General features: G+C 34.4%; 3 protein-coding genes across 5 annotated transcripts in view; 2 read left to right on the plus strand and 1 right to left on the minus strand.

Moving 5' to 3' along the window:
- The first annotated feature begins 356 nt into the window (after nt 1–356).
- LOC127172453 (molybdopterin synthase sulfur carrier subunit) lies at nt 357–3,369 on the plus strand. Of its 2 annotated transcripts, none has more exons than XM_051121720.1 (5): nt 357–456; nt 655–776; nt 2,484–2,623; nt 3,007–3,160; nt 3,262–3,369. In XM_051121720.1, the coding sequence occupies exons 1-3, from the start codon at nt 445–447 to the stop codon at nt 2,608–2,610; spliced, it is 261 nt and encodes an 86-aa protein (XP_050977677.1). In that variant the 5' UTR covers nt 357–444; the 3' UTR covers nt 2,611–2,623; nt 3,007–3,160; nt 3,262–3,369. The 2 variants fall into 2 exon arrangements, with proteins under 2 accessions (XP_050977677.1, XP_050977678.1); XM_051121721.1 differs by having other exon boundaries at nt 3,017–3,160.
- On the plus strand, nt 2,791–14,111 carry LOC127172452 (molybdopterin synthase catalytic subunit). Of its 2 annotated transcripts, XR_007828626.1 has the most exons (5): nt 2,791–2,905; nt 3,007–3,160; nt 3,245–3,368; nt 6,726–8,121; nt 14,018–14,111. XR_007828626.1 is itself a non-coding variant. In XM_051121719.1 (4 exons), the coding sequence occupies exons 1-4, from the start codon at nt 2,791–2,793 to the stop codon at nt 6,810–6,812; spliced, it is 480 nt and encodes a 159-aa protein (XP_050977676.1). In that variant the 3' UTR covers nt 6,813–9,397. The 2 variants fall into 2 exon arrangements, 1 of the variants encoding a protein (XP_050977676.1); XM_051121719.1 differs by lacking the exon at nt 14,018–14,111 and having other exon boundaries at nt 6,726–9,397.
- The window catches only part of itga2.2 (integrin, alpha 2 (CD49B, alpha 2 subunit of VLA-2 receptor), tandem duplicate 2), a 43,322-nt gene continuing 31,216 nt past the window's right edge, over nt 9,547–21,652 (minus strand). Inside the window, exons 18-29 of the mRNA XM_051121711.1 lie at nt 19,226–19,308; nt 18,939–19,080; nt 17,210–17,305; nt 17,053–17,129; nt 15,640–15,723; nt 14,219–14,321; nt 13,988–14,098; nt 13,778–13,888; nt 13,411–13,524; nt 13,244–13,333; nt 11,885–12,001; nt 9,547–11,798 (exon numbers count right to left, since the gene is read on the minus strand). Coding sequence (XP_050977668.1) covers nt 11,703–11,798; nt 11,885–12,001; nt 13,244–13,333; nt 13,411–13,524; nt 13,778–13,888; nt 13,988–14,098; nt 14,219–14,321; nt 15,640–15,723; nt 17,053–17,129; nt 17,210–17,305; nt 18,939–19,080; nt 19,226–19,308 — 1,224 coding nt within the window. The 3' untranslated portion in view covers nt 9,547–11,702. The remainder of the gene's footprint in view (nt 11,799–11,884; nt 12,002–13,243; nt 13,334–13,410; nt 13,525–13,777; nt 13,889–13,987; nt 14,099–14,218; nt 14,322–15,639; nt 15,724–17,052; nt 17,130–17,209; nt 17,306–18,938; nt 19,081–19,225; nt 19,309–21,652) is intronic.

Here is a 21,652-nt window from a genome sequence, read left to right on the forward strand (position 1 = left end):
AATGGTATCAGTACCATTGGTATATGCGCATAAGGCTTTACATGAGTCTCTAAATATAGTAAGCATGAAGAAAGTGTTTTATACATTATATTTAGGGACATGTGAGCTTATGTGAGGTTGGTGAATGGCACAGTTTGATATGTGAATTTGGAGACATCTGCTGGTGAAGTGTGTAATTTCAGGAAGGGTTAAAATCGCTGGTTTTAATGATAAAAGCGCAATTTAGATTTAATAGAAGAGACAAAATGCGAATTTATCAAATGTAATTTTAAACGGTCACAAGGTTGATTGAGTTCCGGAATAAACACAGCGTCACGTGTCTGTTTTCTTGTCACGAGTCAGCTGACCTGAAGCAAAACCAATTGGATTTGGGCTCTCAGGAAGACAAACCGACAGCACGCGGTGAGGGGTTGAAGTTTACTTGTGTCCAGCCAATGTACATACATGAGTACCGAGGTAAGTCTGCTTTTGAAATCGTTTATACAATTACATTTTTTTTTTAAATAACCACCTGCAAGGCAAAAATACAAAGCGAATCACATACGTCACCGTTCATTCATTACATTCACTGAACTTTGAATGTTTTGGTAACAGTTTCAGTTACAAACTGGCCATATTGTTCTCATAAATATCTAACAGTTATACGTTATGCAGGTGTCGGTTCTGTACTTTGCAAAAAGTACCGAATTAACGGGACTTAAAGCAGAAAACATCACGGTTCCGTCCAACATATCATCTCTGCAGCTGTGGCAGCATTTGGAGACCAGACACCCTAGGTGAATTATTATTTTAACTAACTTACATTAATTCTTTTGTTGGACTTTCGGATATTTACACTCCAAGTCATCAACGAGATAAAACTAGAAAAGACTTCACTGCTAATATTAATAACAGCAATAACAATAATTGTGCAAAATTTTAAGTATATATATATATATATATATATATATATAATTTGTTATTCTTAGCATTATTTATATGATTTAGAGCATGCAATATATATATATATATATATATATATATATATATATATACATATACACTTATATATATATATATATATATATATATATTACATATATTAAACATTTTAACGTAAAAATACAAAATATAGTGATCTAAATAATTTTTATTAATACATATTTGTTCTATTTTATCTTATGTAATACATTTTAATATATATACATATACATATATATACATTTATATATACATATATTAGATATTTATATTATTATATTGTATAATTTAATATAATATAATTTCTTTTTAAAAATTAAATAAAAGAAATTACATTTATATATATATATATATATATATATATATATATATATATATATATATATATATAAGATATTTATTTTATTATATTTTACAATTTAATATAATATTTCTTTTTAAAAATTTAATAAAAAAAATAATTACATTATATATATATATATATATATATATATATATATATATATATATTTTCTTTTATATTTTATAATTTAGTTTAATATTATTTTATTTAAAATTATATATGTTTTGTTCATTGCAAGGGAAATATTTATGGTATATTTTATAAACTAACATTCATGTCATTAAAAGATAATTATTTCATATAATAACATTGTGTATTATTTTCAGTGTAAATATTTATTATTTAAGAACACATTTCCTGATTCTTTGCCCAGATTTTAAGTCTGGGCAAAATTTGAAGATTTATTGCTCTATGCATGCTCTAAATCATATAAATAATGCTAAGAATAACAAATTATCTACAAATTACGAACTTGTGTTATTTCCCAATATACTAGAGCAAAGGTGCCCAAAAAATTATATTTAAATAGCATTAAAAATATATATATATATTAACCATATCTTTTTTTGTTTTAATCAAATTCACATATATTGGGTTAAACATTTTTCAGTGTTTTTGTGTACATAATATGTGTGTGTACTGTACATATGTATAAATATACATATGCATATTTAAAAAAAAAAACTACATATTTAAAATAAAAGTTGTTTATAATATAATATATTTGTGTAAATATATGAAAATATAAAAATATATGAAATATGAAAATATATGAAAAAAATACATAAATATTTTATATATATATACTGTATGTGTGTTTATATATATATATATATATATATATATACACACACAGTACACACATATATTATGTACACAAAAAAAAACTTATTTTGGATGCAATTAATCGTGATTAATCGTTTGAACATATACAGATAGATAGATGGATAGATGGATAGATAGATAGATAGATAGATAGATATAAATGAAGATATGCTTTAGTGTTTTTACCGTCTTTTTTCTCCTTCCTCGTGTGATGCCCAAACCAGGGCCTACATGCCAAATCAAAAATCTTTGGTTTGGGCGTTTCTGGACTTGAGCATCTCTTAATTTTTATTTTAATTTCTGTTTGTTATGTATAGTCAAGTTTCATTCTGAAGATGTGTGTCCTGTTTGGCAGTCTCTCTGTGTTACGAGAGCAGGTGGTTCTGGCTGTGCGTCAGGAGTACGTTCCTCTGGGAGAGCAGCTTTTGACCCTCAGAGACGGGGACGAGGTGGCCGTTATACCGCCCCTTAGTGGAGGCTAAAGAAAATACCAAGGTGGGCATTAAAACTCAGACCTGTCTTTGTTAATGCATTTGTTTTTTGTGTGCATCATAATAATACATTATAAAAATATAACAAATTAAATGTTTCATAGTATACATAATATTATTTTTATTATATAATGACATATCTTATAAATAATGTTTTGTTTTTGTACAGGTATGGCTGCTGATAGGGGTCAAGATATAATTACACTCACTACTGACAAACTTTCTGCTGATAGTGTTTCTCAATCCGTTACATGTCCCTCCTGTGGTGCTGTATCTCTGTTTATTGGTCAGTCTTTGTTACATTATATTTCCTTGGATCATTGCTTCAGTTTAGGGTTGGCTTTCTTACAGTTCTATATTAGTTTTATATGTAATCTCCTGTTTCAGGGACTACCAGAGATAATTTTGAGGGGAAGAAAGTGATCCAGCTCGAATATGAGGCGTACGGTCCAATGGCAGAGTCAGAGCTCAGGAAGATCTGCTGCAAGATCCGGACAAAATGGCCCAGCGTCAGACATATTAACATACAACACAGACTTGGGTGAGTCTCACAGTTTGTTCTGATGATGAAAGTTAATTACTTTAAAATCATTTTAATTTCTGTTCTTTTCCACCATGTCCACAGTGTGGTTCCTGTAACAGAAGCAAGTGTTATAATTGGGATCTCATCACCGCACAGAAGTGATTCCCTGGAGGCGGTGAAGTACTGCATCGACACACTCAAAGCTACCGTGCCAATCTGGAAAAAGGTGTGATTTCTGGATAAATCTGGATAGTGTTTATTTTCTTCTTACATTCTGTAGGAGGTTTGAAAACCATAATGTGGCACATTTTAAAACCGATTTGTATGATTCTTTTACTTTCTAGTAAACAAGAATGGTAACACTTTATAATAAGGTGTCATTTGTTAACATTAGTTAATTAATAACTAACATGAACTATGAACAATACATTTATAACACTATTGATTAATCTTTGTTAATGTTAGTTAATAAAAATACAGTTGTTCATTGTTAATTTTGGTTCACATTGCATTAACTAATGTTAACAAACCCAACTTGTGATTTTAATAATGCATTAGTAAATGCTGAAATTAACATGAACTAAGATTAATAAATGCTGTAGAAGTATTGTTTATTCTTAATACATGTTAACTAATGTAGTTAACTAATGTTAAATAATTAACCTTATTTTAAAGTGTTACTGTAAGAAATAATAATAAATAAAAACACTAAATAGGCATGGATGAATTGAATTTATTTTTTTTTTTGGTAGTTATTGTTAAACTTTTGCAATAAATTATGGACATATGGGTGATATTAAAGCATAAAATGTTACTCTAATAAATGTTTTATAGGTGTATATATATTTTACTCATTATAATTAATTAAATAACTATTTTTGATACAATGATTTAAAAATAAATTCTGCATATGACTTTGATATCATGACTTGTGGTTGTAATTATTGGATATTTGAAAAGGTCAAAATCTTTTTGGGACACACTTAAAAAAAAAAAAAAAAAAAAAAAACCCCAGACATTTTTTATTTAAAACTGGCTTTTTAATGCTAGGTTGATTTTATGTAATAGTTCAAACAGCAAAAAAAGTTCGTGTTTCTAATACTTTAAATATGATTAACTTAAAGGAGAACTTCACTGTCAGCATAAAAAAAAATCCTGATAATTTACTCATCCCCACATCATCCAAGAAGTTCATGTCTTTCTTTCTTCAGTCTAAAAGAAATTAAGGTTTGTGAAGAAAACATTCCAGGATTTTTTTTTTTTTTGTCCATGTAGTGGACTTCAATGGGGATCAATGGGTTGAAAGTCCAAATTGCAGTTTTTAATGCAGCTTTAAAGTGCTCTACACAATCCCAGCTGAGGAATAAGGGTCTTATTTAGTGAAACGATTGACCATTTTCTAAAAAAAAGAATAAAGATTTATATACTTTTTATACCACAAATGCTCAGCTTGCACTAGCTTGACTTCACGCATTATTAGTTTTTCATCTGTGTACTTCAGTTCAAAATGGTAGGGTAGAGCGAAAAACTCAACTTTAAAATTATCCAACAACATCGTTTTACCTTTTTTGTTTTACCATTGTTTTCACATATGCATGCGTGAGGTCAAGCTAGTGCAAGATGAGCATTTGTGGTTAAAAAGTATAGAAATGTGTATTTTTCTTAGAAAAAGACCAATTGTTATGCTAGATAACACTTATTTCTCACCTGGGATGGTGTAGAGCAGTGGTTTTCAAACCATGAGTTTGAGACTTAAAAAATGGGTCACCAGGATGATTTGAGAAAATCGTATATATGTAGATTCGGGGAGAAAGGAAACAGGAACCGGCAAACTTTAATAACTAAATAAACATAAATATCAAGATGAAATTAAGCTGCAGCTGCCTCAGAATCCAATGTGTATTTGTGTTTGCACTTTGTTTTTGAAGTGTTGAACATTGTAGCCAATCACAGACTTACCTGTTGATTTCTGGAACACAATGGCCGATCAGAGGCGTTTTGTGTATCAGAATCCACTCGACAGTCCTGCGGTCTGGAAGCTCGCAAATCCTCTCATTATAACAAAGTGTAGACACAGTGTAAGTAAGAGATTAATTGCAGTGTAGAGAGATTCACTGATTATAGCAGAATTTTTGGAGATCGCGATAAACTGAAATGAGTGACTGCTTTTTGGTGATTTAAGGGAGCGCTCTTTGCGTACTTTTTGTTGTTTATATGCAGTGTAGTCCATTCTAAAATTGAATCAGTTTTTTAATGCTGTTAAGAGGATCAATGTGGCGTACATGCTGCAAGTTTCAGGAGTGACATCCGCATATAAATCTTGAATCTCTTGAAATCGCAATGACTGACATCCCTCTCTTTCTCTTTTTCTGTGTACACAAAAGGCCTATTTCTCTCAAATATTGTTCATAAATCTGTCTAAATCTGTGTTAGTGAATGTGAAACTAAAATGTGCAGTTTTATCACACAGCACAATGCTGCAGATGTCGCAAGTTTTGAGGGAGTGTGCAATTGGCATGCTGACTGCAGGAATGTCCACCAGAGCTGTTGCCCATGAATTAAATGTTCATTTCTCTACCATAAGCCGTCTCCAAAGGCATTTCAGAGAATTTGGCAGTACATCCAACCGGCCTCACAACCGCAGACCACGTGTAACCACACTAGCCCAGGACCTCCACATCCAGCATCTTCAGCTCCAAGTTTGTTTGAGACCAGCCTCCCGGACAGCTGCTGCAACAATCAGTTTGCATAACCAAAGAATTTCTGCACAAACTGTCAGAAACCGTCTCAGGGAAGCTCATCTGCATGCTAGTCGTCCTCATCGGGGTCTCGACCTGACTGCAGTTCGGCGTTGTAACCGATTTGAGTGCGCAAATGCTCACATTCGATGGCGTCTGGGACTTTGGAGAGTTGTTTTCTTCACAGATAAATCCCGGTTTTTTACTGTACAGGGCAGATGGCAGACAGCGTGTATGGCGTTGTGTGGGTGAGCGGTTTGCTGATGTCAACGTTGTGGATCGAATGGCCCATGGTGGCGGTAGGGTTATGATATGGGCAGGCATATTTTGTGGACAACGAACACAGGTGCATTTTATTGATGGCATTTTGAATGCACAGAGATACCGTGACGAGATCCTGAGGCCCACTGCATTTTATTAAAAAAATAGGGTCGCTCTCAAAAAAGTTTAAAAACCACTGGTGTAGAGCCCTTGGAACTGTATTGAAACTGCAGTTTGGACCTTCAACCTGTTGATCCGCATTAAAGTCCACTATATGGAGAAAAATCCTGCCATGTTTTCCTCAAAAATCTTAATTTCTTTTTGACTGAAGAAAGAAAGACATGAATATCTGACATGGGGGTGAGTAAATTGTCAGGAAATTGAAGTGAAGTGAACTTCTGCTTTAAGTAAAAACAAAGTTATAAGACACTACAGTCTCTGTTTGTGGAACCCCAGCTTTTTTTTTTTTTTTTTACAATAACTTGTAACTTGTAATTATTGCAGTCAAAGTGTACTCATTTCTCTTCATGTATTACATTGCACAATTGTTTGGAACATGTTTGTAATTATTTTGTTCTTTGCAGGAAATATACGAGTCTGGGGAGCCGTGCTGGAAAGAGAACAAGGAGTGTTTGTGGGCGGATGCTGGGAAGGATCCCAAACAAAGCTGAACTGTTAACTAGCAAATGAGCTACAGTAAATCTCATGAAGCACCAAGAGTTTTTATTGAAAAAATACAAAGCTTAAAGTTTTCCTGTAACACCTGATGAAACGTATAGATTTATAGATTTATCCTGCTCTTCTCTTAAAGAATAGAAAGTCTTAAAAATGTACCAGTGCAAAAACATCATGTAAACATTAAGGGAAATCTTTGCCTTTGATTAGACAGGCCTCAAAGATTTCCTAAAGACGTCTCACATCAAAACATCAGTAAAAGTTAAACCCTGAATTCACAGATCAATTTATTAAAAACACTTTTATATACAATTAATATACATGCAAATATGTTACACATTTCAGACTATTTGGCTACATTATATAATGATTGGATCATTTGTTAATGGAGTCCGTTTGAAATGTCATGAAACATATTTGCATGTATTTATGATTTACTGATATTATGCTTTATCTCATGTTCATAAATGACCGGTTAGAAATAAGAAACATTTTAATTAACATTAGATCTTGCATTATAGTCATGCTTAAATCATTTGTAAGATTTAAAGGAGAAGTCCACTTCCAGAACAAAAATTTACAGAAAATTTACTCACCCCCTTCGTCATCCAAGATGTTCATGTCTTTCTTTCCTCAGTCAATAAAATTATGTTTCTTGATTAAAACATTCCTGAATTTTTCTTCATATAGTGGACTTCAATGGTGCCCCCAAGTTTGAACTTCCAAAATGCAGTTTAAATTGCAGCTTCAAATGGCTCTAAACGATCCCAGCCAATGAAGAAAGGTCTTATCTAGCGAAACAATTGGTCATTTTTAAGCAAATTGACAGTTTATGTACTTTTTAACCTCAAACGCTCATCTTGTCTCGTCTCTGCGATGTGCATGCGTACTCTGTGTAATCCGGGTCAATACAGTTAGGGTATGTTACGTTTTCTTCTTCAACGTCAAAATCATTCTACATGTTCATTCTACGCTGTTTTACCTTTTTTTGTAAAGGGCGTTTGATCTTCTCTGCATGTTTACTTTGTAAACACTGGGTTAGTACTTCTGCAGTGATGTAGGATGATTTTGAAGTTGGGAAAGAAATAGAGATGGGAGGTTTTCGACATACTCCGTATTGAACTGTAAAAAAACAGAGTTCATGCAGATTTAGACAAGATGAGCATTTGAGGTTAAAAAGTATATAAATTGTCAGTTTGTTTAGAAAATGACAGATTGTTTTGCTAGATAAGACTCTTCTTCAGTGAAACATAATTTCTTTACGACTGAAGAAAGAAAGACATGAACATCTTGGATGACAAGGGGGTGAGTAAATTCTCCGTAAACGTTTGTTCTGAAAGTGAACTTCTCCTTTAATGCTTTTTTAAGTTTTTAAAAAGTGTTTCTTATTACTAACTTGATTCATTTGTGCAAGTAGTTACAATCGTTTATTTTCTCATGCAGTGTCAGTCCATTTCCCTGATGTGTTATGTACGGTGGCACTGCTCACTATTTTAGTTACTTGCTCATGCTTGCATAGTACAGAAAAAAAAGTGACAGTGGCAGAATTCACAGAAATAAACTCGACACAGCCTACTTTACCAGTGTAATGCCACTTTGGGCATAAAAACATTTGTTTTATGTTTGCATTTTGTAATTGCAAAATTGATCTCAGTACGAGTTTATAACGGCTTCTTTTCACTGATAGAATTCGGAAGATATGCATGGTATCTTTTGAAAATTTTAGGAAAAGAGGTTTTTTTTAGTACTCCACTATATAAAATAAATGATCAAATGTGTTCAAAAGTTACTCATATGCTACCAGTGATCTCTTTAGGCCTCTTTGGTTTTCACAAGTATGCTAGGGTACATTCGCGTATGACACGAATACGCACATGCAGCGTAAGTCCAAAAGCTGATGCCTCGACTCTGAATAGCCATAGTTTCATGGTCAACTCTAGCAAATGAAATCTGGCTCACTTATTTAGTAATCCCTATATAGTGCATGTCAGTTGAACGCACTGTATCAGCAAATAGTGAACCAAATGAAGCAAAGACTTATCACACTGGGTGCAACAGTTGTCACAAAAACAGCTTTGTCATAACACCCTTACCCAGCTGTTATAATAATATGGAAAATGTGTTCTCTCTCATTCATTTAACTCTGAAAGAGCATTCAAGGGCTGGTTTTCGTGACTTTTTCCTTTTTAAAGCTGCATTACGTAACTCTTTCTGGTTAAAAATTGTCCAAAATCAATTGTTGAGCAAGTACATAGTGTTCATCTCCTTATTTTACCCCGATCCACGACGGTAAACTTATAATATTTTAGAATTTGAGTGGTTCAGGTTGTTCATCTTTGTGTCATTGTTATCGCATATGTGGATGCCTCAGGTGGCAGATTATTTGTAGCCTCTTCTCACAGCAGATGGAATAATTGACCCTTCGCAAACAGCTTGATTGACAGGCGATCTAACCAGTCATAACGCAGAATGCGCCATTCTGTCCGACAAACAAATCAGACGAAAGAGTAGATTAACTTTGGTGGACTTTGTGCGTATTGATGTCTTTCTGCGGTTGAAATAAAATACGTTCTGATGTTCATTCATGTTTTTTTCATGCTTTAAGTAAAGAAGAAAAGACAGTCGGTTCACATATCGATTGGTCTAATAAGGCAATACAATTGCTTCATTTGAAAACTGCTGCGTGTGACCTTGAAAAAATATTTAGGAGCAATAGTGCGACACAAAAACACAAAAGTGTAGACAGAGTTGAAGAGGTTCATTGATTATAGTACAACTTTGTGAGATCGCAATGAACTAAGATGAGTGACAGCTTATAATGATTTTTAAGAGAGTTTGTAAATGAGATATTGATTTAATACAACAGTTAAATAAACCAGAAGTTAATATTAAGTGACTTACATTGTCTGACTATAACACTATTGCCTGATTTTGCTCTTTTCGCTGTCAAAAATAGTTTGAAACACAGCAGTGTTTGTTTATGAATGTGCGTTTTTAAAGGAATCTATTGAGTCAATGATTCAATTTCCCATTTATAAAGACGTCACTTGTTTTTTTCCTGAATGAATCAGCCGTTCAAACAAATCGAATGAATGATTCAGTAATTAAATCAGTGACTTGCTGCCACCTGCTGGCAGTTTTAGTTTCATTTTTAAAGTATCTTTTCAGTTATTTAAATAATTTAGTATTTCTATATTCAAATTTTTTATATTTAAAACATTAATCTCAACATGAATTTATGAATTTGATTGCACTCATGCCACCGCTGAGCCTCATTAAACATGAAAATACACCTACAAGCCACTTTTGTGTTCTTTTGTGCCACCTCTGTAGTACAAATTAATTTAGTTAATACTTCATTAATTTGATACTTTCATTTGATTGGGAACTTATTCCTATTCTACTTGGTCTTATTCTGTTGTTTTTTTAAAAAGCTTATAAAATATACATTTTTTGAAATTTAGTTAAAAAAATATATAGAAAAAAAAGTTAGAAAAATGCCATTACAAAGGCAAAAACAAAATTTCCTTGTAAATCACTTTAAGGAGTCAAATATCACCTTGTAATGAGGAGGATAATGGACTGTGGTCATTTTTAAGGCAAGTTAGGAGCACAAGTGCTCCTAAAAAGAAAAGTAGAGCCCTGCAACAGTAACTAAGGGTTTTTGCGAAGGGTCAATTAAAGGGTAATTTTAGAACGAGTTCTAAAGAACATTAAATTCTTTTTTCTTTCGATGACGTTCGAATGGTATGACAATTACAGATTAGATTGATTTTACAGATAATGCTAATACACACTAAAACCCCGTAATCACGCAATGTTGATGTTGTAACATTAAGAATTTGAGAACACAGTATAACAGTAATAATAATTTGCACGTTTTGACATGATCTGAGCTAACTTTGTGATCCCTAAGGTCCTTGCACATGAGCTTTTTTCGTATTTGCCAAAATTCGTCACACACAGAAAAATTGTCAAAACACCTTTCAAAATGCTTGCTACAGATGTGAAAAATGCAAAAAATTGAAAAAAAGTGAACCCAATATGATCTTTTTTTCTTTTTTTTTATGACGGATGGTTAATTTTTTTAACAAGCGAACATTTCGGACAAGAATTTCGGACTCTGCAAGGACCTTTAGACTTAATGAGCATTGGTAGTGTGATTTATTATAAACCTTCTTTCTTTTAGTTGGTCTGAACAAAACTGGTAGACATGTTACTTGTTCAGATGACATTTTCTTATTTTGGACATACTTTTAAGACATAGTATCAGTAATTCCAAAGTACAGTAAATATCCACACTGGTGCGTTGACCTCAAAACATTAGATTCTCCACACTGAGGAGCCGTGCCGATGCACAACCCAAGTAAAGAAGATCATTTCGCAAAAAATGCAATTGCATGTTTCAAAGAGAGATGGCGACAAAGAGGCAAAACTTACATAATGCAGCTTTAAAGTTATGTTATCTCTGAATCCGTCAAATTTGGGCAGCCACAGTAAAAGTGTGTGGTTTTAATATTTAAGGCTTTCTGTAAAATAAAACAAAACAAAAAAAGAGTCTTATTGTGTAATATACGGACCACCATCCGTGCGTGTAAAAAATGATATCCTGAGTCACAAAAGTCAAAGATCTAGTTGAATACTAACTACTCAGAAAATGAATGGCAGCGGTAAGACTGTGCCAAAAACATACACCAGCGTTCAAGTCAAGCAGGGAAACAAAACATACCAGAGATAAATGGGTTTTGAAAGCCAATATTTGACTTGCTGCACTGAAATCAAACTGGCAATTTTTGAAAACCCAGTTTGCTCTTTCTAGCCCTTTTCTGGCTATTCGTGTCAGAGAAGGAAGCAGTGACATCTCCAAATTGGTCTCAGCGGGTTTCTTAGGGCGTGTCACTGTTTTCCTGCAGTTCCTGATTTTCTGCGTCATTTTCGGCCGCGTTCATCATCGGTTGATACTTCCTTTTGAAGAATCCAAGCTGAATGTAAACAATACATGGATTTTTAAAGGAAAACAATGACAAGATGTAGACCAAATCAATGTTAAAACAGTGAAATAAAGTACCTTCCAAAGCCCTGCGACGGCAAGAGCCAATAATAGCAGACCGCCAATAACACTTCCTATAATGGCGCCCACTGGAACGCCTCCTTTAGCTCCAGGTTTGCTCACTTTGACTTCAACCTGCAGTGAAGTTTTTTTTGGCCAAAAATGTATTGTAAACAGTGAAAATATATAAATTTCTTCATATACCAAAATATATTTCAAAATGTAAATTAAGCTAAATGCGAAATACAGTTGAGGTCAAAAGTTTACATACACCTTACAGAATCTGCAAAAAGTTAATTATTTTACCAAAATAAGAGGGATCATACAAAATGCATGTTATTTTTTATGTAGTACTGACCTGAATAAGATATTTCACATAAAAGACGTTTAGATATACATCCAAAAAAGGAAATAATAGTTGAATTTGTGAAAATTACCCTGTTCAAAAGTTTACATACACTTAATTCTTAATACTGTGTTGTTACCTGAATGATCCACAGGTTTGTTTTTTTGTTTAGTGATAGTTGTTCATGAGTCCCTTGTTTGTCCTGAACAGTTAAACTGCCTGCTGTTATTCAGAAAAATCCTTCAGGTCCCACAAATTCTTTGGTTTTTCAGCATTTTTGTGTATTTGAACCCTTTCCAACAATGACTGTATGACTCATGCAAACACTCAAACACTCACTGATGCTCCAAAAAGGAATGCTTTTTTGTCTTTTGGGAAACATAAGTAAGTATCTTCTGTAGCTTCTGAAGTGTAGTACTAAATGAAAAAAATATGATTTTGCGTAAATATAAGAAAAATGTTCACATCTTCATTCTGTTCAAAAGTTTTCACCTCCCGGCTCTTAATGTGTGGTGTGTGGTTTTTTTTTTTTTTTTTGTTTTTCTTTTGGAGCATCAGTGAGCATTTAACACTTCTGTAATAGTTGCATATGAGTCCCTCAGTTGTCCTCAGTGTGAAAAGATGGATCTCACAATCATACAGTCATTGTTGGAAATACACAAAAATGCTGAAAAACAATTGAATTTGTGGGACCTAAAGGATTTTTCTGAAGAACAGCAGGCAGTTTAACTGTTTGGGACAAACAAGGGACTCATGAACAACTATCACTAAACAAAAACACAGCTGTGGATCATTTAGGTAACAACACAGTTATGTAAACTTATGTAAACTTTTGAACTGTGTCATTTTTATAAATTCAACTATTACTTTCTGTGGACTATATGTAAACTATATGTTTATGTGAAATATCTTATTCAGGTCAGTACTAACTAAAAAAATAACATGCATGGTAAAATAATTAACATTTTGCAAACTTTTTTTGCTGTAAAAAAACATTCACATGATCCTGGTGTGTTTTGTCCGTACTGTACCTGCAGGTGTTTCTGTTCGATGAACAGTAGCTCTGGTTGAGACGTCTCAATTTCAGCTCTCACAGAGAGCACAGTGTACAGGAAATCAGCCTTGAATGAACAAACACTGTTAACCCCAGCATTAGCCCAGACTGATATGAGAAATACACTGAGATAAGTTTATTTACCATTGCAAAGGTGCCATTCCATATGTTTGTGGTTACATTCACGTAATAATCACTCTTCCCCTCGAGGTCCTTTAGGACGCATTTCATTGAGCGGCATGTGGCCGTTTTGCAGTTCTGTGGATGGTGAACAGATGATCAGTACGGATGGAAATGAAGACATCCTGTTATTTGTAATCACAGACAGGATTAGTCATGCAAATCAATCTAATCTAGATCTAATTAAAAACATTAATACATAAAAATGATTGCTGGGTTTCATACTGCATTCATTAGTACTTCTTTTGTGTGTCACGGTCAGTAACAAAAGCAAAAGCTTTTGGCTTTTTTTTTTTTCTTTACTTTTAGCTGAAAATCCACAAGCACTGACCAGTTCATCTGTTCCTCTGAAACTCTCCTCTGTGATTCGGGCTGTGTAAGGTTTTTCACCGATCTTAAACGGGTCAGTCAGTTGACTGTCCGCACAATGGATTTTTTCAGCCTGTTTGTGGGAAATACTGTGTCAAATCATTTCCACTTTCCTCATGTTTATGATGGATTGTGTGTAAAAATGTGTGCTTTGTTTATTATGGATCCTCACAGGTGAAGTTTTAATGCTGGTTGTGTACAGGAGAGGATTTCCTGCTTTGGTGGTGATGGGCAGCGAGACAGTGAAGTAAACCAGACTGACTGGGACATTTCCTGTAGAAACCTGCAGAAGTAAATACACTCACATCAGCACTACCATGAACTTCATTTTCAAAGCAAACCAACAGATGGTGGTAGAGAACAGCATGAAGGATTCATCTGTTTCACTACCATATGAACTCACCTTTAAGTTAAAGTTAAAATCTGGGCCGATGTCCTTGAAACTCTTCACTGTGGTTGCGAAATCCCCCTCTTTTTCAAGCAAATAAACATCTATGTTTGATTCTCTGAAGAAATTAAAATATAATAAAGACATTAAGAGAGGACTTTTAGTCAAACATTATGAAGGATTTAAAGGTTTTGTTTAATAGCTGGATGTCAAGCAGAAGTACAGTTTAAAAAAAAATGACATTTATGAATGCGTTACCTTATTGGTTACTTGAAAAAGTAATCTGATTACATAACTTTATCTGATTCACATTATATGCATTATACGTAGTACGTTAACCCCAACACAGCATTTTTACAAAGTTTTAAATGTGATGTATAAGAAACTATTTATGATATAACTAAATAATTCTGAAATAATTTCACAAGCAATGTTCCCATGCTTCCCACACTTACTAACCAATTAATTTGACCCAAATAATTTTGAGGTTGGTCATATACTTAAAAGTTTTTGAAAGAAGCCACTTACGCTCACCAAGGCAGCATTTATTTAATCAAAAATAGAGTAAAACAGTAAAACTATGAAATAATATTACAATTTAAAATAACTGTTTTCTAGTTGAATATATTTACAATTTTAATTTATTTTTATTATGCAAAGATGAATTTTCAGAATCATCACTCCAGTCTTCAGTGTCACAAGAAACTTTTTTTTGTTGAAACTGATTTGTTTTTCTAAAACAGCATTTATTTGAAATAGAATTCTATTGTAACATTATAAATGTCTTTACTGTCACTTTTGATCAATTTAATACATTCTTGCTGAACAAACAACAATGAAAATTATTGGTCTAAATGACCCCAAACTTTTTAGAAGAAGAAATAGTATGGCCCCGTCCCAAATGGCTCACTTCATGTCCGCAACTGCCGTCATACTGTGTCCCATTCATCATTTTATCTTTCAGAAAATAAAAGGTGTTCACGTGCGCCTGCGCTGAGGTGACAGTCAAAGCGGCATTACATCACGAAAGTGTGAGCTTTGAGGAAGACCACAAGGGTTTAGGGTGAGATTTGGGACAGTCTATAATTTTAATGGTAGGTTTATTTGAACAGTGAGAGGCAGAATAACAAAAAAACCTTCCATTTCAAAAAGTTATAAATTGATTTGCATTTTGATGAGTGAAATAAGTATTAAAATAAGTATGAACCATGGCTTAGTACTTGGTGGCAAAACCCTTGTTGGCAATCAGACGTTTCTTATAGTTGTCCACTGTTCAAATAAACCTACCATTAAAATTATAGACTGATCATATCTTTGTCAGTGGGCAAACGTTGAAAATCAGGGGATCAAGTAATTTTTTCCCCCACTGTAGATGCAGAATGCAGCATCCAGCCAATCAGAATGAAGTATGACAGAAAGGGTGTTTCATGTCTGACCTGCTGAGGATGATCTCAGAGTTGTATTGGACAGGAATGGAGACAGAGATCTTATTATCAGCGGGAGTTTCCTCTGTGCTGTCACTGCAGTGCAAATGAAACAATGATTAACAGAATTGCCTGCTCAAACATGACTAAACCTGTGGTCTTTCATGCCACATAGTTCTAGGAGCAAAATGTTTGGGAGGGAATTTGGTTAGGAGGTTAGACACATACATTAAAACTGTATCATAGGCTATTGATCTATCTGACGGGACATAAGCTGGCATACATTTGCTGCACGTCTCATAAAACGTTTAAAAATGTCAATATCTGGGAATAAGAGAAGAGCAGACATATGGATAAATTTGACAAACTGAAACAGCACCTCTCACACAGCACACGAGTACTTTTTCACATTGCATGAACAGAGAAATACACACAAAATGATGGCGAATTGTCTATTTGGTTATGTCTTAGGTGAACGTAAACAGTTGGGAGAATATTGGACGTGTATCAGTACATTGTATCCGTGCATTTGGTTTTAAAGGGAGTGCAGTCTAATTTAGTTGCCCCTGTCTGTGGCATCGATGTTAATCAAGCAACAAAACAAAGACAGAAAATCACTCACTGCTCTTGACTGAATCACTTTTGTAGCCCTAATAAAGATTCATCTATATTTATTCATATAAATAAATATGTCTGCTTGAAAGAATGAAGAATGTGGTAAACAAGTCGTTATAAAGAAAGCATAATTAGCCTATGTAAGCACTGGTATTTCATTGAAAAGACGACCATGTTCATGTTTCTTTATGAGAAGTGGTTTCATTTAATTTTAATATAAAGGCATGTTGCATGTTACAGCAGTTAAATTGGTGTCTATCTTGATAAAACCTTAATATCCTATGGTAATTTTAGGGAAATGCTTAATAAATGCTTTACACTAACTAAACCCATTAAATATGATATTTAGTCGACTAAAACTAATTCATATTACTAAAATATGACTAAAATTAAATGGCATTACAGTCAAAAGACTATGACTAAAAATTAATCAAAATTTGCTGTCAAAATTAACACTGTTAAAAACGTCAACAGCCAGTGAATAGAGGAGGCCGTGATCAGAGCTGTTTATGTTGTGTGTTGTGTGTTTTGTGATAACGGAGATGGAATGTAAACCAAATAGAGTGCCTAGAACTAAATACACTCCTAGTTCCTGCAGTTCAACGCGCTAAAAAGCAGGAACTTCTGCCATGAAAAGGTTCCTCCAGTGCGAAAGCCCTTAATGGTACCTGCTGCTTACTTTCACAGTCTTGAGCATCTGTCAGATTTTTGCAGTTTTCTAAATTGCTTTTGTAAGAAAGCATCTGCACAGCAATGAAACGAGACCATAAAAATCATTGTTAAAAAAAATAATTGGGTAAAAGAGTTTACCTTAAAGCTTCAAAGACAACATTGGCGTCTTTTTGAAGCTGATTCAAGTTAAAGTCAAAGTTGACCACAAATGTAACCTGTGGAAAGCATACAAAACCATTACAAACACATCAGACTGATATGGACATTAGTGCTTATCAGTGTCTGTCTGTCTCACCGATTGGTCCATCCTCAGCGCTGGATAGCTCACTTGGCAGATGAGTGTGTCTGATTCTTTCATCAGAGTGCACTTCACCTCTGCTCCTTCAGTCTGCTATAGCAGATTGGATAAGCAAAACATAACTGTCTATGAACACAAGTAAAATATGCATATTGCACTTAAAGGAGAAATCCACCCTTGTCATCCATGATGTTCATGTCTTTCTGTCTTCAGTCGTGAAGAAATTATGGTTTTTGAGGAAAAACATTTCAGGATTTTTCTCCATATAATGGACTTCATTGGTGCCTCGAGTTTGAACTTTCAAAGCGTATTTTAAATGCAGCTTTAAAGGGCTCAAAACGATCCCAGCCGAGGAAGAAGGGTCTTATCTAGCGAAATGATCTGTCATTTTTTTTTTCGGAAAATAAAAGTTTATATATTTTTTTTTAAGCACAAAAGCTGGTGTAGTACAGGCTTTGGGATGTGCGTTCACGACGCTACGTACTACTGAATCACGTCGAAAGGTCACACGGAACTACAGACCCAGTGTTTACAAAGTGAACGCGCAAAGACTAAGAAAGTGCAAGTAAGTCAAACGCTGTTTACAAACAATAAGCTACAACAATGTCAGACGATTCTGAAGTTGTAGGAGAAAATAAGATGGAATTTTTTGCCATGCTCTACCTTTTTGAGCCGGAGTACACAGACGATGAACTCAGACGTGATTCGTAGTAGTGATGGGAAGTTCGGATCATTTTACCGACGGATCTTTGAGTATCATTCAGAAAAAATGAACAAATCTTTTTTCTAGTCATTTCGTTCATTGTAGCGAAATATAATTAAAATGTTACGTGTTACTTTCCTAACACATCTACTGCTTACACAAACGCTGATCACACTACAAACAAGACAAAACTATAATGCTATAAGAAACAGAAAAGATTAATTAAGTGTTTACCTGGGTCTTTAGTCTATGATTAGATCACCTCATCTCTTATCTGACAAGTTTTCGGGTTTGAGTTGTTTGTTCATAATATGACAGCCCCATAAGATGAACAAATGACTTGAAAAACCCGAAGACTCGAAACACGTGAACTAATTTCAGTACAGAACCTAATAGGATTTTGCACATGCACGACTGAACGAATCACTCCCCCGAGACGACTCGTTCTTACCGAGTCACATTATAGATTCGTTCAAAATCTACTAATCATTCAAGAATGACCCATCACTAATAGCATCGTGGACGCACATCCCAGAGCCTGTGCTGCATGAGCTTTTGCGCTTAAAAAGTATACAATTTTTTTTTTCCCTAACAAAATCGCAGATCACTTCGCTAGATAAGACCCTTCTTCCTCAGCTGGGATCGTTTAGAGCCCTTTGAAGCTGTATTTAAACTACATTTTGGATGTTCAAAATCGGGGCACCATATCAGTCCATTACTGTATATGGAGAAAAATCCTGAAATGTTTTCCTCAAAAACCATAATTTCTTTACGACTGAAGACAGAAAGACATGAACATCTTGGATGTCAGGGGGGGTGAGTAAATTATTTGTAAATTGTTATTCTGGAAGTGGACTTCTCCTTGAACGTATGGTTAGAATCTTGTATATGGAAATGTGAGATCATTTATTGATAGAGGAGTTTGTCAAGTCATAGCCCACTGCATTAGATCCTGCTTAGTTTTGTACGGCTGATTTTAAGAAGAATATAAGTGATGAACAGTTTGCATTCATTGTGAGATACCTGTGGTATAACAGAAGCATAAAACAGGTTACTGGAGTAGCTGGCTGACACTCGTGCATTGTACGCATTTTCCTTCCTGTTCATCACGGTCACAGTGAAGAACAATCTTTTCTTGTTCTGGCTGACCACCAGTTGAGTTTTGCTAGAAATTATAAAAAACATGTGTTGCATAAGATATTTAAACGGATGGGTTGTCAAAAAGAAATAGGGTGCTAGTTACTTAGAGACTAGAGACCAAACTTTCAGATTTCCTAATAAGAAATGTCATATGCTTGAGGGATTCTTACCCAAGTGTCTCTTCACTCTGCACCGTCAGTACCAAGTCACTGAAGCAAACTTCATCTTGACCACAGTCCTTAGAGAACGGGATCTGTTCCAAACCAAACCACAATGAGGATTTAGGCAGGGCTGTAACCACCATAGACATTGAGGGGGACAAGTCCCCCCCCCCCAATATTAGAAATTTTTGCACTGGTATGTTGTTAGGATGGTTGGTAGGATGACAAAAAAAGTTTTAAAGTTATATTGCTGGCCCGTAACCAGCTATGAGGTCACCGAGGTCTGGAAGTCATGTTCAAATATAAGATTTGTTCTCTGAATTAATAATTTGTTGCTAAACTCATATGGATGTCTGTATGACATGTATAATTCAGTTTAGACAGTTGCAAGAATGTTTAGCCTGCATGATATGAAAGTGATCACTGCAAGAGAGAGAGCTGCAAGTTGAAAATTTTGGGACTTGTCTTTTTCACTTAATATGACACTTTAGAAAGTTAATAAAGTAGGAAGTTGCAGTTTGCGGTCAGCGATATCCAGGGTTGCCAGGTTTTCACAATAAAACCCGCACAATTGCTACTCACAACATGCCCAAAACTAGACCAATCGTGTTTTGAAGGGGGTCCCCTTTAAAAATCGCATTCCAGGGGATAAAACTAAACATTTTTGGTTGGGGTTCTCCTGGTAAATTCAGATTTCAGGGGCTAAATATGATGTTATTGGGGTCGCTGACATCAAAAACAACCCGTGGTGTTAAAGTAGCCCAATTCTGTGGAAAAATTGTGGACTTGGCAACACTGGCGATATATTTATTTTATCTTATTTGCTAAGATTTTAAATAATTCATAAAAACTTCATTTTTATTTATTTTTCGTTTTTTGGTTGTTTTAATAGCAATATCTGGCAACACTGCATCGCCGGCACTTAAACTGACAGTAACACATTTGGTAAGGGAAACGCAAAAAAATACCATGATATTATCTGTCAGAAATGTTATCAGCGCTGTCAAAAACAGTAGCATTTAACACTAGTACACAGATCTGTAGAACAAGTAGTTGCAGAATGTAAATATGCCAACACTAGCCATGAAGAATTCTATGTCAGTATAGTCCAGGGGTGGTGAACGTCGGTCCTGGAGAGCCGCAGCCCTGCATAGTTTTGCTTCAACCCTAATCAAACGCACCTGAACAAGCTAAACAAGGTCTGAAGGGTTACTAGAAAGCAACATGCAAGTGAGTTTTAATTAGGGTTGGAGCTGAACTCTGCAGGGCTGCGGCTCTCCAGGACCGGAGTTCGCTACCCCTGGTATAGTCGTTACATTTTCACAAATCAGGCTATAAACAATCAGAGCACTAGACAAATTTATAAGCTATATAGCAATAGTTATCAATAAAAACTATAACTATAATATGTATTGTTGCATGAATAATAAACAACTGATAAAATTATCCACCCTAACTACAGTAAAGTATTAACAAATGTTGATGCAATAAATAGGGTATGATTTAAAAATGATCCCTCCAAGAGAAAACATCTGACTGTCTCTTTTAAAGTGTTTAGTGTATATAATGTAGTTGTATTTGTATTAACCTGTGTTAATGTGATAATTGACCGCAATAATTTTTATTAAAAATGCTATGCGAATAAATTATGTGTTTGTATGTATATATATATGTATATGTATATATATATATATATATATACAGTGCTGCTTGAAAGTTTGTGAACCCTTTAGAATTTTCCACATTTTTGCATAAATATAACACAAAATATAATCAGATCATCAATTGTCTTGAAAGTTGACAAAAAGAAACAATCAGACAAATGAGACAAAAAATATACTTGGTCATTTATTTACTGAGAAACATGATCCAGTGTTAAATATTTGCGAGTTGCAAAAGTATGTGAATCTTTGCTTTCGGTATCTGTTGTGACCCCTTTTTGAAGCAATAACTGCAGGTAACGTATTTTGTAACCACTGATCAGTCCTGCACAACAGCTTGTAGGAATTTTAGCCCATTCTTCAGTACAGAAACACTTGAACCCTGTGATGTTGGTGGGTTTCCTCCTATGAACTGCTTGCTTCAGGTCCTTCTACAACATTTCAATTGGATTAAGGTCCTAAGGTTCTTCTATAACCATTTTTGGTGTAATGTCTTGTGTGCTTGTGGTCGTTGTGTTGCTGCATGACCCACTTTCTTCTAAGATTCAGTTCTCGTACAGATGTCCTGACATTTTCCTTTAGAATTTGCTGGTATAATTCAGAATTCATTGTTCCATCAATGATGGCAAGCCATTCTGGCCAAGACTCAGCAAAGCAGGCCCAAACCATGATACGACCACCACCATGTTTCACAGATGGAATAAGTTTCTTATGCTGGAATTAAGTGTTTTTCTTTTTTCAAACATAACACTTCTCATTTAAACCCAAAAATTTT

The sequence above is a fragment of the Labeo rohita genome, chromosome 10 (assembly GCF_022985175.1).
Source record: "Labeo rohita strain BAU-BD-2019 chromosome 10, IGBB_LRoh.1.0, whole genome shotgun sequence".
NCBI lineage: Eukaryota > Metazoa > Chordata > Actinopteri > Cypriniformes > Cyprinidae > Labeo > Labeo rohita.